The sequence below is a fragment of the Muntiacus reevesi genome, chromosome 2 (assembly GCF_963930625.1).
Source record: "Muntiacus reevesi chromosome 2, mMunRee1.1, whole genome shotgun sequence".
Taxonomy (NCBI): Eukaryota; Metazoa; Chordata; class Mammalia; order Artiodactyla; family Cervidae; genus Muntiacus; species Muntiacus reevesi.
This window is the reverse complement of record NC_089250.1, coordinates 65,663,363-65,680,360: the sequence shown is the minus strand read 5'-3', so window position 1 is coordinate 65,680,360 and position 16,998 is coordinate 65,663,363. Positions and strand designations below refer to the sequence as shown.

General features: G+C 39.9%; 1 protein-coding gene across 2 annotated transcripts in view; it reads right to left on the bottom strand.

Moving 5' to 3' along the window:
* RALGAPB (Ral GTPase activating protein non-catalytic subunit beta) overlaps positions 1-16,998 on the bottom strand; it is an 88,538-nt gene that overhangs the window by 17,353 nt on the left and 54,187 nt on the right. For both annotated transcript variants that reach the window (XM_065921991.1, XM_065921992.1), the window contains exons 18-22: positions 16,053-16,204; positions 10,116-10,303; positions 7,316-7,422; positions 5,485-5,637; positions 2,911-3,120 (exon numbers count right to left, since the gene is read on the bottom strand). In XM_065921991.1, the coding sequence (XP_065778063.1) occupies positions 2,911-3,120; positions 5,485-5,637; positions 7,316-7,422; positions 10,116-10,303; positions 16,053-16,204 (810 nt within the window). The remainder of the gene's footprint in view (positions 1-2,910; positions 3,121-5,484; positions 5,638-7,315; positions 7,423-10,115; positions 10,304-16,052; positions 16,205-16,998) is intronic.

Below are 16,998 nucleotides of genomic sequence, written 5' to 3'. Positions count from 1 at the left end.
ACATATGTGATTTCATATTTGCCAAAACCCACAGAACTGTACAACACAGAGGGACCACTAATGTAAACTATGGAGTTCAGTTAATAATCCATCTGATACTGGTTCGTCAATTGTTACAAATTATGTCACAACAATGCAAGATGTTAGGAGAAACTATGTGTGTGGAGGAAGAGACGCTATGTGCAAACTCTCTATACCTTCTACTCGGATGTTCTGCAAACCTGTTTTTAAAAATGGTCTATTAATTTTTATGCATTTCTTGTTTTGTTTTCCCCCCCCGATTCCTTATCTTCTTTGAGATCTTGATCTTGACCAGCAGGTTGTGTCATCCATGATATTTTTCAGGAAAGCATCCCTCAAGAGATAGCAAGGATTACTCTTTTCCTACTCCAAACAAGGGCTGAGGCAACACCCTGTCATTAAAGACACTGCTATTTCTGCAGTCACAAAGAAGAGTATTCACACTATGAAAAAAGACTACAGGTAGCCTCGTGTCAATTCAGGTCAGATTTTTCCATTAAATGAATTTTCTACAAACATACAAAAAACGTTCTGCTTTTCATTTTTCACTTTGAAATCATGGAGAAGGAACCGCAGTCTGGCAGTGTGCTACAACACATCTTATAGGACAAGGGCTCCTCATTCTTTTTTTTTAAAAAGCTACCTCATCAGCTTGTTCTTCTGGATGATCTTCTAATTCAGGAACATAACATGCACGTACTTTATATCTCTTAATAACTTCTTAAAGTGTTTTCTTCTAAGTCTGTGTTTTTCCTAATAAATTTTGTTAGGATAACTTTTGTCAGTATCACAGTTGTAACAGAGTTATTTTGCATTGTATTTCTAACTGGATATTAACAGCTATAGTCATTAATATTTGTACTTCATATGTGGTGATCTTAACTTTCATTTCCTTTAGACACTCTACTGATTCTCTTTCTTGTTGTCATTCAGTAGCTCAGTCGTGTCCGACTCTTTGTGACCCCATGAACTACAACACGCCAGGCTTCCCTGTCCTTCACTATCTCGCAGAGTTTGTCCAAACTCATGCCCACTGAGTCGATGACGCCATGGCTGTCTAATTAGAAACCATATTACCTGGGAATTGTCTTTTCCTTTCCAATGGTTTTTTCCCTTATTTAGTTTCTTTTAGCATTTCATCGACCTTTCTATTCTATTATAATCAGGTAAGATGTTACTCACTGGGGGAGGCTCCCTGCACATTTTTTTTTTTTTTTTAACATTTCCTCATTCTCCATCCTGTTTCCTAAATGGGCTGCCATTTACACAGATCTGCATTACTGGCCCTGGTGAAGTTTTTGGCTGTTTATTCATTTAAAAAAAAATCAGACTAAATATTGTTTTGCTGAATACTGACTGCTTTATTGACTGATCTGTTAGCAGAATCAAATTATTTTCTTAATAACTTTACTAATATTTACCAATAACTGACTCTCCTTGCGTTCCCAGGATAAACTTTATGTAGTTGTAGAAGTTAATTTGTTTAACGTGCTGCTGAATTCAGTTTTATTAGTATTTTCCTTAATACTTTTGTACATACTTTAGCATGTGTGTTCTGTCAGGTTTAAGTTATTAGAGATATGCTAAGATTCATAAAATAAACCAGGCTACTTTCTGACTTTTTCCTATGTTCTGACCCAGGTGAGAAAGTACAGGAATTATTTTCTTGAAAGAATAAACATTTCAACTACAGTAGATAACATGAAAGGAAAACTGCAATCTCAGAGATTTGTCTTGTCTCCATTCAGTCCACAGCACGCAATCATTTCCTTCTAGAATATTTTTATTTACTGCTTCTACTCTGTCCAATTTTCTCCACTAGGAATATCACTAGTCGTCTGTAAGGTTGTATCTTTGTTCCTTTCCTTCCACATTTACCACTGCATTTCTCATTATTTTCCTCTTTCTGTTCTTTTCTTCTGCATTTTAAGAATTTTTATTTTTTACTCTCCACCACTTATTCAATTTTCTACAACGTAAAATATTTTTCATCTACATGCTGAAATCCAAACTCTTAGAAGTTAGATGGTCTTCAGCCAAGTAGCTGCTAGAGAGTAAGGCAGGGGCAACTTGTGCAGTAAGTGACTTCTTGCCTGGCAATCTTCAGTTGCGTTTTTCAAAACGAACAGGCCTTAGTACAAATTCTAAATTCACATACATGGAAGCTATTTCACATTTTTGAGGCCCTGTTTCTACATCTGTGAAATAGAGATACCACCACTTTCCTGGTAAAGCTGTGTTAGTGAAATTAAGAACAACGGCAACATCTACCTTACAGGTTGGCTGACTGTTCTGTGTACCACATGAAACCCCTGGCACGACCACAGTGAGATGACACTCTTATCACCCCTATTTCAGACATGAGGAGCTAAGACTCAGACGTTGGGTAACTTTCCCAAGATCACACAGCTGGTAGTAGTGACGCCAGGACATAAACCAAGACAGTCTGACCCTAGAAACTGCACAATCTAATTAAGTGTTTACACTCATTCCTTTTCAAAAGTGGCATGAAAGAGCAGAGTCAACTGTAGCCCATACTTTCACTCATAAAGTTTACTGGGGAGAAGTTTTAACATTCTTTTTCTAACTGCTTACAGATGTCATTAACATATATAACATGAGTCCTACAGCACCTAGGAAAAGTCAGAGGTGGATATATTATCAAAGCAGCTCTCACAACAGAACTCTGAATACACTCATGGGAAAACTGTCTTGGCGCTCATATTGTAAGCTGCAGCATCACAGAATTTTATTTCCTTGTATGAAAGGTAAGATTTTAAATAGTTTCTGTTTTTTTTTAATTCTCTATCTTCACAAAAATGCTTTAGCTATCATCAGTTGAGTGTTAATTTATGAATATATATACTCATAGAAGTTTATGAAAATTACCTTCAATGCTTCTAAAGACAAAAATCCGAAGTGTGAAAGGAAAAGACGTGCTGTTTGGAATTCCTGGGCAGGAGGTGGGGGCTTACAATCTGTAACTGGATCAGGAAAACTTCTCTTTTGCAATTCCTCCTCACTTTGTTGCTCAAGGTGTATTTCATAAGCGATCTGCTGGGCCATGCCATTCCTTAATTTTTCATGTCTCTCTTCTAACTGAAATAAACCGAACATTTCATTTTGGGGGAATTATCGTATCAGGACTAATCTTAATTTTTAAATCAAAATAAGGCTACAAGCAACAAAACAGAAGATAATTTTCAGTGATCAACACTGAGCTTCAAATTTAATACAACCAAGAGCAAATATGCATAAACCAAGCAAAAATGTTTTAGAGTTAAAATAAAACCCCAAGAATGTCCCTACAGCCTCAAAAAAGGCTCCTTTATCTCCTCGCTATAAGTGAAACCATTCTGTCTCTGCTTCCCTTTACACTGGCAAGAAAGGGGACAGAATTGCCATTCTCTGCCATGTCCCCTCCATCTTCCACATCACTTTCCCTCTTCTTCCAGACCCCTGTCCATCTTTGTCCTGCAAGGATCTCCTCATTCTTTGAAGTCCACAACTGCATGGATTAGCTGCTATACTCTTGGGAGTTACCTCTGCTTTCCTTCTGATCTATCCTATTTAAAATTTCATCCTCTTTGGTGAACAGCCTGGCCTACATTCCTACAACTTCCTCGACCTTCCCAACTCTGGCCATCCGTGACACACTCTGCACCTCAGATGAGAGCTCCAGTTCCAAAACCTCTTTCTCACAGCTCACCTGCACACCCGTTTTCCCTTCACCACTGCTGTGGGGTACACAACCCCTCTCTCTATTTCTCCAAGCCTTCTGGCTTCATCGATGTCCCAGCCAAAACTAGATCCCCAAATCTGACCTCTTCATACCCTCTTCTAAGCATATAAAATGGCTATGTTATTCCTTATGCTTCTTTATTCACCTGGCCAATCTCCACATCACTCAAATGTTTTACTTATGCCTCTGGATACCAACAGCTTTTGAAGAAAGTCAGCAGAATGAGTTAAGCAACTTCACTACAGATGATACTACTTAATCTAGCTGGGCTGCCTGTCAATTTTAAGAAGCATCTTTGCTTCCCTATGTCATTTCTAAGAACTGAGATTAAAATTTACATAAGCAGCTTCAATCTCCCTTCTTTCCACCTCTAAATGTCTCTGAACCTAAACTCCTCTCCTCTCCTATCTTACCAGAAGTGCCCCTTTTCTAGATACAATCACAGATTCTTGGCCTGATTGCCTCCAGGGCCTTATTCTATCACTTATCATTTCTCCAGCCTGCCTCACAGTGTAGGCGCTGAACCTTCTTCACTGGCTCCTTCTAGTTCTGATTCTTCCTAAATTAAAAAAAAAAAAAAGAAAGAAAAACTAGCCTTGCCTTTCCTTCACTAGGCCATTTCCTCATTCTATTTCCTACTCTGTACCTTTTGCTTCCCTGGTGGCTCAGCGTAAAGAATCCACCTGCCAATGCAAAAGACGCAGGCAGGTTCAATCCTTTGAGTCGGGAAGATCCCCTAGAGGAGGAAATGGCAACCTATTCCAGTATTCTTGCCTGGAGGATCCCATGCACAGAGGAGCCTGGCAAGCTATAGTCCATGGGGTTGCAAAGAGTTGGACATGAGTTTAGCAACTAAACAACAACCCTTCCCTTTACTGCTAACAGTTAACAGTGTAGCCTATATTCACTGCCTTTTCCTCATTTACCATTCATTACCCAGACCTTACACTTTAATATTCCTTTGAACTTGCTCTCAAAGGTCACCAACATTTTCACAACAAAATCCAGGGGCCTCTTCTTAGTGTTCCTTCCCCCAATCTCTCCAGCATCTGATACTGTAATCAGCCTCCATACCTGCCCTTCTATTCGCTCATGCCCTGACATACCTATCTTTCATTTCTTAGAACTCTTCTTCCTTGACCTAAGCAACCAATTATTTAATCTAGTTAAGTGCTTAAATTAATCTAAAACCAAGTAATTTTTTCCCCCAAACTTGTCCTCTTCCTAATGTCTATATTTCTATAAATGGCACTGTTATCTTTGCCACTCAAGCCTAAAGATCTAAAGTTCTTCAGTTCTTCCCTCATCAATCCAAGACTGTCTAGATCAAAATATCTCTGTAAGACATGCCATATATTTAAAGTTTCTACTACCAATAAGGCAGTCCTCCCATCCCTTGCCTGAGTTGTCATAATGGTCTCCCCTCTCCAAATATCCTCCACTAGGGCTGGATCATGCCCTCATACTAATGAAACCACAGACCAGTCCAATTCCTTTAGATTGGTTTCTTTGGACACTGGCAGCCCAATGTCAAGTTCCTTTCACTTAGCCACAATCTCTATTTGTCTTACTAAATGGCAACCTCCTAGATGACAAACATCTAGGTCATCTTAAGAGTCACCTCCAGGAATACCGAACAAAGGCAGTATCTCAATTACAGAAGTTGTTTAAGGATGTTTATAGTCATTCTCTTAACAACAGCTGGTAATAATTTATCTTACTTCTTCCGTGACGATTTCATGCAAATCTGGAATGCTCAGATCTGCTTTCACAAAAGGAATCTTATCCACCTCTTCAGGAAATGGTCGATGTTTCACAGTATATTTAAATCCAACATCATTTTTAGGAACTGGACGAGGTTCAGGCACAAAAAGCTGTTAAAAAAAAACAACATTATGCTTATTACATTTGGTGCTGTCTGAAATGACATGTATTTCCCTGGTCTCTTAGATGTCTGTGTTTCCCTAGGGTTACAAAACACAGAATCTCAGTAAAAATCTGCAAATACTACTGCTAATGGTAAAGGCACCAGTGTACTCTTCTTTATTTTTATAAAAATGTTCATCAACTTATAGATTTTTGCGACTGATATATGTGTTACAGACCTCTAATGTACCAGGCCTGAGTCTTCCACATTCAGTGATAAGCTGATAGATAAGGCATTTCCAAATTTAAGGCTCAAACTTCCTTCTCCCCCCAAGGACTCTCAAATCATACAAGTTTACATCCACTGGGCATCTCTAGACAGTGAATTCAATAATAAGAAACTCAGCATGGCTTAACTGAAAAAGTCTGGCTCCAAAACTAGGTCTTCATGGCTCCGAATCCCTCTTTTAATAAACATATATGAGCTATGTGACTTCTGTTTCCACATTTGACAAACGGAAACAATACATCACAAGACTGCACCAAGAACGAAATAAAAAAATACATGGCACATATTAAACTGTCAAACAGGTTTTAGGGCCTTTTCTGAGCTCCTTCCTCCTCAGTCTTTAATGGGACTGAGTGGCTTTTAGTGTTGCTGACAGACTGGTGACTGGTATGACGCCCCTAGGAGAAAACAGGCGTGTGCTCCTCAGAGCAAACACATGTTGAGCAACGGCAACATCTGGAATGTTAAATTATTTTAGGTATGCCCTATAATTTTGTGAGTTTCTCTCTCAAATGCTGGTAAAATTTTATTAAGCTATGTTTTAAAGAATTTTTAATAACGTTAAGTAAAAGCTTACAATGTGATAAAAAATGAAAAGAGCAGTATACAAAAATGACTAAATTCTACTGAAGTGTTAGGTACAGGAAGGGAAAAAAAGATTGGAAGAAAATCCACTAAAACATTAACAGAGGATGTCTACTTCTGAAGAGTGACAATAAAATAGCTTCTTCTTATTTTCATTTTCCTACTTTCTCCCATGAGCAAATTTTATTCACATATTTACAACTGTTATAAAAAAATAAACTGTGCCACCCCAAAGAAAGACTTCATTAAATTATACAGCACATTAAAAAAAATCACAGAGCATATTACAGTTACACAGTTAAATGAAACAATCACAGACTACGTCCTACCGACAGACATCTAGGGTCTGGCCACACTTTTTTCACATGGCATGTACGTAGATTTTATTTAACATTCCATGAAAAAAGTTGGGGCCGCTGTTCAGAACAGCAGTTCTTTTTTTTAACTTTTAATTTTACTTAGAAGTAAAGCTGATTAACAGTGTTGTGACAGTTCCAAGTGGACAGCAAAGGTACTCGGCCACACTCAGAAGAGCAGTTCTCAATCTTAAGTGGAGGTCAGAGTCACCCAGAAAGCTTTCTGAAATTATACCTGCCTTGAAGATGTCTTTAAAGAGTATTTCAGTAGACCTGGAATTTTAGCCTCCTAAGATGATTCTGATGTGAACTCACTGAGAACCTGGCTAGGATCAAAAATATTTATTTTCTCTGTGATTTTTGTTGGAATATTGTTTAACCTTTAAATCACAACATACACAAACACACACACAGGCACTCACTCCTAGCCACTCCCCTGTAACTTCTGATGGATACCTTCTGATTTGCTTTTGCTCCTCTGGGTAAAAGGCAAAGTTGTTGTGCCCAAGCAAGTCTTCCAGACATTCCCCGGACGAGCACAGTGACAGAGGGGAAAAAATCATCTAGAATAAAATGTTGGTGAAAAAGTTTTTATTTCCGGCAACATATAAAATACCCCTGCTGTCAATTTTAGAGCCTCTAATAAAGACAGCCCTATCACAGTGCTTCTCTAGCTTTTCTCTATAGTGAACCACCTCTGTGGATTCTGCCATATCCGTGTACCGCTGTGCCTATTATCTTACTTTCTTAATATTAACTTCTTTCTTCCCTTTTTCTTTTTTTTAAAAGGTAAATTATATCCTTAAAAGGAAAACCAGGAACTCTGGTGTGCTACTTATATATTTTTAAAACACCTGCTTAAAAATACATAAAATAATGTTTACTGACATACCAATTAACATCATATCACATACCTCCAGCAGTACACACACACATATTTTGGAAACATTATCCTGGCAAATACTCTTACCTGTTAGTGCTGCAGATGGTCTAAATGCAAAAGACAGGCTGGGTGCTTGTGAAACTGAAGTTACATCCACCCATGCCTTTGTGTACTGCTGCCCAGTACAGCAGAAACACCGGCAGGCACTGTTTCATCCCAAGGGAGAATGAATGCAGAATGGACTTCCTAAGCACCCAGATCCTTCTTCCTATTCCCTTTTTTTGCCTCTGGTCTAAACAGTCAAACTTGTTCAAATTTCTCTCACTTTTGTTTTAAAATTATTTAGAACTTTTGTTCTAAATAATCCCAATTGTTTACTTTTGGTAGACTTTCAATGCAATGAAATCACTTAGAATGAGAGTAGTGGAGTCTTAAAAAATTTGGAAAAGGGCTGACATCCCCCAGACCAGGAAACCTGGAGGGGAGACTGGGATTTTACAGACTATTATAGCAGATAGCTTGGGAGTAGGAACCAGGAGGAGTCAAGAATAATTGATACAAGCCAGGGAAAAAAGTCAAGCAATCCCAGGTCTAAGGTAGAGAAGGATGAGGTACCTGCAGGAAAGACCTGGGACCAGTGCTTCTAGAGTTGGGCAACAATTAAAAGCCTCATCTCGTTCTTATTAAAATCACTATATTTTACCACAACAGGAAGGACACCTCTGGTGGTACTTCCCTGAACTTCTGGGAGACATCTAGTTTCATTTTATGAACAAGTCAAATATCCTCTCTGAGCCCTACTTTCTTCATCTATAGATTCCCTGGGTCCCTGTATGCCCAAAGATTCTGTAATCTTCACTTTCCTTTCCCTTCCCAGCAATAAGGATTTCTCTAGAAACATGCTTCCTTTACATATTGGTTGATTCCAATTACCATCAGAAAAAAATGTACTTTAAGCAGTCTGCATTGCAGTGGTAATACACCTTGAGATGCTTATAACTTGGGGAAAGATGGGAAGAAAACAGTGCATGTTGCATCAATGGGAAACCAATGAAGGATTTTCAGGAGGGCACGGGCATGATCGGATCTACAATGGCAGCAAGTAGGATGGAGGGAAGGGTAATGAATTTTGGAAATGGAAGGAGGGACAATCAGATCAGGCAAGAAGCAACTGCAATAATCTAGAAATAATAAAGTCCTGCATTTGGTTGTATTGGGAGGAATGCAGAGAACAGAAGATGCCAAAGGTCACTAAGGGAAGAGAAACTTGGACACCAAACACATAATGGAAAAACAGGAAGGAGCAGGTGAAGATGACTCCTCCAATTTCCAGCCTGTCTGGGTGGCAACAATAACCGAAAAAGAACAATGTGGAGTGAAGGCGGGACAGGAGAGGGACAGATCCAAAGGTCAAGAGGAAGGAAGAGGAATAATGATTTTCATACACAGGAAACAACAGAAAATATTCTACCAAAATAAACTTTTTATAAAGCTATGGAGCTCTTTTCTAATAGATACACATTGTTAAGTGTTAGTCGCTCAGTCATGCCCGACTCTTTGCGACCCCATGGACTGCAGCCCACCAGGCTCCTCTGTCCATGAGATTTTCCAGGCGAGGATACTGGAATGGGTTGCCATTTCCTTCTCCAGGGGATCTTCCCAACCCAGGGATAGAACCCGGGTCTCCTGCACTGCAGGCAGATTCTTTACCGACTGAGCTACAAGGGAAGCTCCCCCAAAAAAGTGAAGTGAAGTTGCTCAGTTGTGTCTGACTCTTGCTGACCCCATGGACTGTAGCCTATCAGGCTCCTGTGTCCATGGAATTTTCCAGGCAAGAGTACTGGAGTGGGTTGCCATTTCCTTCTCCAAAATATTTCTTTGAGCTCCTTTTTTTGGGGCGGGGGGCAAGAATACTGGAGTGGGTTGCCATTCCCTTCTCCAGAAGATCCTCCCGACCCAGGGATTGAACCCGGGTCTCCTGTATTGTAGTCAGACGCTTTACTGTCTGAGCCACTATAGCTCAGTTGATAAAGAATCTGCCTGCAATGCAGGAGACCCCAGCTCGATTCCTGGGTCGGGAAGATCCACTGGAGAAGTGATAGGCTACCCACTCCAGTGTTCTTGGGCTTCTCCTGTGGCTTAGCTGGTAAAGATATACATTAAGAACCTCTAAAAGATTATATTTCATAGGTATATTCCACTATCTGACCCTCTGCTTTTCAGTCGCTACAACCTCATCAGCTAGAAGCCTTTTTTGACAAATGCAAAATTGCTTAGAATTTGTCTTTCCTTCCCCGATCCCAGAGACAGCTTGCTAATACTGAAAGACATGTTGATTTAGCAGTGGAAAAAGCCCAAAGGGCTGAAACTTACTCTGTTCATTTCCAAGAGGTTGCTCCAGCATTGCCAGGATGACACTGTTATCCAAGACAAAGTACCGGAAACTATGTTTGTTTATGGTTGGCAGTCTGGAGTATTTGATCAAAGTGGTCTCATTCACCAGACTACAAGGAGAGGCAGGACCACTAGGTGAAGGAAATGCGCCAAGCAACTGCATAATACTAGAGAGAATGCAAAAGATAACAGTTAATTCCCAAAGCAAGACCATAACTTTACCCCATGCACCAATCGGTCTCTCTAGATTGATCTGACCACAGCCATGCTTCCTCCTTGAGGGTCAGATTCACTCCCTGTGGTGGATGCTGTGGTGTGCTGTCCAGATTCCCTCTCCAAAACTGAAAAGATCCACTGCCCCAGATGCAGGGAGATGGTGGCCCTAACTTTCAGCTGAGTCCTGGAGAGGCCAATGAGAACCTCTTTATTCAAGACCACAGCTTCCTCCTGGGATAGCTCATGTCCAATGAACTGTTGATGCCAGGGGATAAGGTGTATAAAGTCCCAGTACCCGGGCCCCAACATGAGAGACTCCTGAAGGGCCAGCCCAGATCCAGAGCTCTCTGCTGCAACTGCATCACAGTTTGGTTCTTCCCTCTGCTCAGTCCAACTTCCCTCATTCCCCCACAAGGGTTGATTCTGACAGCACTTTCCAATAAACCTCTTACAGGCAAATTTCTCTCTCTCAAAGTCTGCTCCCCAGGGAACCTGGCCAATCATACTTCCAAATCATGAAGCTCCTAAAGATATATTTTAAAAATATGCACACTCCAGGTTTAAGGACTATGCTAGCTAAAGCATTCTAGACCCAGACAAGGATCTGAAGATCAGCCAAATCCCCTCAACTTTCCAGCTGAGGAAACTCAGGCTCAGAAGAGATAAGTGATCATTAAAAGACCAAAAACCAAGACCTGCTGCCTTCTCACTGTGTGGCCATGAATAGTTATCCTCATTTTACAGACAAGGTACTTGATGCACTAGTAGTTACATCTTACAGAACTGTTGTAATTATTAAATGAAAATATATAAGAAAAAATACCTTTAAAATTAGAATTCAACTGAACAAGCCTAAACATTCCAAAATGTTTACATCCACAGAGATCTCTGCATGTCTTCAAGGAACAATAGTAATAACTTATACAATACCACTTACTATGTGCCAGAGTCTGGAGCTATGCACTTGACATATAACATTTTATTTAGTTATCATAACAACCCTATGAAATAGGTACCATTATTATTCCCATTTCATAATTAAGAAACTGAAACACAGAAAGAATCTTAAGAACACATAAAGATTTTATCTTGTGGTGCTAATATCATCAGACACCCCCAAAGCAACTCATTTGCAAAATTAGTATTCCCCACTACTACTTTCATCATTGCAATTCTCAGCTTGAGTAGCCTCTCCTCTTCTCTTTCATTCTAATGCTTGAACCCAAATCTCTCTGATAATAGAAGACAACACTGCTCAACAGATACTTTCCCTCCATTCTCTCTCCTCCTAGGACGAGGACTATCTAAGAATTTCAAGGACAAGGAGAATTTCATGATGAGTTCAGGCTTAAGGATTTGTAGAAAACCAGCAATGGGAAAAACACAGGTTTTCTAATATGGAACAGAGATGGTTGTCACAAGCATCTGGACCATGTAAGCTTATGTTCCAGGCAAGATTTTAAGACATTATCAAATAGGATGCTGGGAAGGGAATAGGTCACTAAGATCAAATCACACCAGCCTAACTACATTTTCTCTTCTCGATAATGACTAGACCAGAAAGGCAGAGAAGTATCTCTGAAATCAAGACGTGCAACTTACTTGGCAGTGTATCATTAAAAACTTATAGATAAGATTTTAAAATCCCTGTGAACCAGAAAGGAAATCTCTTATCATGTGCTTCGTCAGTCTTTTTCTGTTCAATATTCTTATCAGAGTTTCTGATTAGGACACACAGGACAGGCTCATTAAATCTGCAGTTGACCTAAAGTTGAGCTGCAGAGTTAATGTTATCAGAGTAAGAGCTGAGATCCAAAAGAATCTTAAAAGATTAAAAATAATAAGGTAAATCTTACATAAAGAAATTTCAAGTTTAAATGTAAAATTCTATAATTACATCCAAACACCCCCAAACAAGTGTTTAGGATGAGAAAGACAAAAGGTAAATGTGTTAAAAAAAAAAAAAATAGCCTCTAAGGTTTGGCTTGACTAGGTTCTCAAAAACCCAATTTTAATGAAAATACAATATTCTACAGAGTTTAAAGGTGATCACCCTTTAAAGATGTACACAGTCAGACCAATGCCACTGAAAGGACAATGACTAGGATAAAAAGTACTTTAAATCCCTGTCATATGAAAAATAGTTAAAGGTACTGGCAGAAAAGAATGAGAAAGAGCAAGAGAAAAGAATGAGCATTCATGGGATTCCTTCAGTGGTCCAGCAGCTAAAACTCTGCCTTCCAATGCAGGGGTGTGGGTTTTATTCCTGGTCAGGGAACTAAGATCCCACCTACCAGGGAATGGAGCAAAAATGTAAAATAAAAAACAAACAAAAGAACACAAGCATTGTCTTCAGATATCCCCACTCCTTGGAAAAAAAGGATTTCATGATCAAAAGTCTGAATCAGAACAAATGGGTAGAAGTTAAAGTGGGAGAGATTTCAGCTCAATGGAAACACCAAGTTTTCAACAATTAACATGAAATGGGCACTTGGGGGGGGGGGTTAAAATATCCCAAAATTAGAGGCTAAATAACTTGGTAAATAACTCTTAGAAGTCACTAAGCAGAGGGGCTACTGAAATGACTTCCAAGAGTCCTAATGTATATTATACAACAAGGGGAAAAACACCAACAAGCTGATCTGCATTCTGTATCTCCTGTGTGCTCACACTGTGAGGAATGTAAAAAGGGAACTGGGTGTAAAAAGCTCCCAGGGTGGGGAGCTAAGACTAGCACATTATCAAATATGACCAGGTGTGATCATGACACCATAGAACTCATATAGTGGCTGGGTCAAACTGAATGAACACAGAGGTGTGGAAAAGAAGGAGAAAAATCAAAGAAGGTTCCATAGAGGTAGCTAGCTAGATGTGATGTGAGCAGTTAACTGTGGAGGATGTGGCCAAGAGGAGAGGGAAGTCCTGAAACGCAGGGGAAGTAGACAGACAGGCATGAACAAACGCAGTTCACAGCCACAAGTGGCCAGCCAGCTGGGGCAGAAGGGCTGTGCTAGGAAAGATCACAGCTTGAGTGGGGACTCAAGGAGGGCCTTGAACACCAAACCAAAAATGTCACACCATATGGCAATAAACAGAAATCATCTACTGTTTTCAAACACTCACACAGCAGAATAAGCACAGTATCTAAAATGATGAGTCCAGTAACAGAATGCAAAATGAAAAGAGAGATTGAAAACAGGGAAATCAGAAAGAAAGTGAGAAGGGCCTGGACTAGAATGCTGAGGTCTGAGGGAATGGAGGAAATACTTCCAAAATTAAAGTCTACTAGACTTGGTCGCTGACTTCATATGAGGAATGACAGATAAAACAGATAAATCAGGAAGAGTCAAAATTTTAAGTTTGCATAGCTGGAAAACAGTCATGATACTGACACAAAGTTCTAATTGTGTGGGAACAGAGAAAATTGGTTTTGGATGTTTCATGATGACTCTTTCAGTTCAGTTCAGTCGCTCAGTCGCGTCTGACTCTTTGCGACCCCATGAACTGCAGCACACCAGGCCTCCCTGCCCATCACCAACTCCCAGAGTTTACTCAAACTCATGCCCATCGAGTCAGTGATGCCATCCAGCCATCTCATCCTCTGTCGTCCCCTCCTCCTCCTGCCCCCAATCCCTCCCAGCATCAGGGTCTTTTCCAATGAGTCAACTCTTTGCATGAGGTGGCCAAAGTACTAGAGTTTCAGCTTCAGCATCAGTCCTTCCAAAGAACACCAAGGACTGATCTCCTTTAGGATGGACTGGTTGGGTCTCCTTGCAGTCCAAGGGACTCTCAAGAGTCTTCTCCAACACCACAGTTCAAAAGCATCAATTTTTTGGCACTCAGCTTTCTTCACAGTCCAACTCTCACATCCATACATTACCGGGCCCTTTTTAAGACATGAGGCCTTTTGTAGAGCTGGCCAGCAGAGATCAGATGAGCCACTGAGACAACTACTGCCTAGGTTGGGGACTACGAGCATGACTCTGCTCATTCTGGGCTCATATCCAATCCTCACTGCCAATCATGCTCTCAATGGAATGTCCCATCCACAGACTAGATGGAGCAAACTTATTTTTATATAATGCAGAGTCCCAGTGAGAAACAGCCTTCCCCCTTTCTTCATATCCCTTTTACTCTTCAAGGTACACATCAGATCTTAGTTTTTAATAATATTTTTAAGTCCACCCCAGGCCACGCATGTTCTTCTCTCTGGACTTGAGTCATTTCTAGTAATTAAACACATTTTTCTGACTTTCCAGCTGTTAGCCAAACCTCCACAGTCATTGAAAGCCCAGTATTAGCACAGTGAGCAGGACTGAACTAAAGCAAGCATGCTTCTAAAACTTTACTGAATAACCTAAGCCCATGAGGAACAGAAATAAACCCAACTTTATTGTGCATGCCCCAAGTTCTCTTGGAAAAGGCTCATTTGCATACAAATCTTCTATATGCTGTCTTCTTGTATAGTCACAGAGTTGTGTCTGACCCTGCTGTGACGCAATGGATTGTAGCCCACCAGGCTGCTCTGTCCATTGGATTCCCCAAGGCAAGAATACTGCAGTAGCTTGCCATTTCCTTCTCCAGGGGATCTTCCTGACCCAGAAATCAAATCCCTGTCTCCTGCATTGCAGGCAGATTCTTTACCGCTAAGCCACCAGGGAAGCCCTCAAGCTGTCTTACCGCTTTTACTAAAACCAAGATGAGCCAACTTAATATGACCTGACATTCCTCCTCCCTGCTTTTTATGTTGTTCTAGATCTTCACCCACACTTACCCCTTCATAAGCCACTTCTTCCCAACTGTACCAATTCTACCTAATCTTCTCCACCTATCTCTTTCAGTCAACAAACTGCCTTTCTTCCCTCTTCCTACTCTGTTAACTAACTGGCCAAACATAAACTCTTTCAACTCTCTCTGCTACTTTTTCAAGATACCAACCTGTCTCCATCCCTTCATTACCAAAATAGTTGAAATAGGAATTCTCTCTTGCTGCCGTAACCACTCTGCAATCTGACTTATAGCTCATACTATCCATTCTCTGAGAGTCAGGTCAATGTGATTTTCCTCAGGAATCTGACTTCCCCGAATCTGAAAGTATTAATTCCTTTCTTCCAACACAGCTGCATTCCATATGTACCCCTTCTCTTGGAGCATTTATTCTCTAGCTAATATTATAGATATTTGTGTTCATATCTTATTCCTTCCTATTGGACTAGAAGCTCTCTGGATGTGGTAACTAAATCTGACTTATTTTTACAATTCTATTACTAGTTCCTAAGAGGATGTTTATAAGTTTTGGCTGAATGAACCTATCACATGTAATATAAATGGTGTAGCACAGAATAAAAATCACTAAGCTGGAAAGCAGAAGAGGTAATTGTGTGATCGAAGTCTCTGGACTCAGCCATCAGAGTGAGGGTGTGGGTAAGGCTCTCCAAGTTCCTTTCTAGCTCTAACATGATATGACTTGAATTATGTCAGCCAGCATAGAAAAACAAGGACCCAAACTTTTAGCCTCAAGTCCCTGGTTTCTTTGGTCCAAAAGAACAAGACAGTTTCTTTTCCACTTCTGGGGGAAAAGTATCCTAAATCAAGTTATGTCACTTAATGCTGAACCACTGGGGAGGAGATGAAACAACACAGGATGACATCTAATCCGTTCTAACGCCGAGACACAAGCCTGTGACGTCACTTTCGTACCATGTTAGGGTGGCTTCAGCAGCATCCTTGACCCTCATGGAGGCAGGGTTTGGCTCCTTATCACCTTTGTACTTGACCTCTTGCTCACTGTTCTTGGACTTGCTTCCTGAAATACCCAGTTCCACAATTTCCAGCACTTCCTTAAGACAATCCTAGAAAAAGGAAAAGCAGATTCGTTTTTGTAATACATCTATCTTATGAGAAGACAAGGAAATACATCCAAGTGCCAGTATTGGTTGTGTTTTGGTGGTGGGACTCTAATTTCTCATTTTCTTTGGTAGGTACATATTAACTTCATAATAATTTAATGAAATAAACTGGCCCCCCCCCGCCCAATTTTTCTTTAAAGATTAAATTTGAGTATTGAGAGATCTAGATAATAAGTAATGATAAATTCACTTCAATTTTATCAGTCATCATTCTTGTAAAATTTCCATGGACTATAAATTGTGAAAGCCAACTGAAAGAGATGTAATAGTAATTCAGCTACACCTGGATAGTTTTAAAGCAATTTCTGGTATCCTAATGCTATACATCATCATGCAAATGACTAAGATTTAATCAATGGTATTATTTTTATAAACTATATAAAGCTCTGTGTAATTTTCCAATAAGTCTGGTATCTCTTATTTACACTATGCATTCTTTTATAACTGTCTTCCCATAAGGAAAGTATTACATGGAACAATGGTAAAAGAAAGCAGCCTAGATAATCTGCGTTTACTTAAAATGAAAGAAATGTGTGAAATGAAATTTTTAGCTACAAACAACCTTTACGAACAAGGTGGTCTCTAGGTTTGCAGCCTAGTTATCAACTGCCCTTTCTGATCTGATGATAGGTGACTAAAGTATCTTCTGGCCATCTCAAGGCTACCATCCTTTCAAGAAAAAACAACCCTGATTGTTCATAGATAAATTAGCCAAAGCTCCATCTTTCAAAGAATTT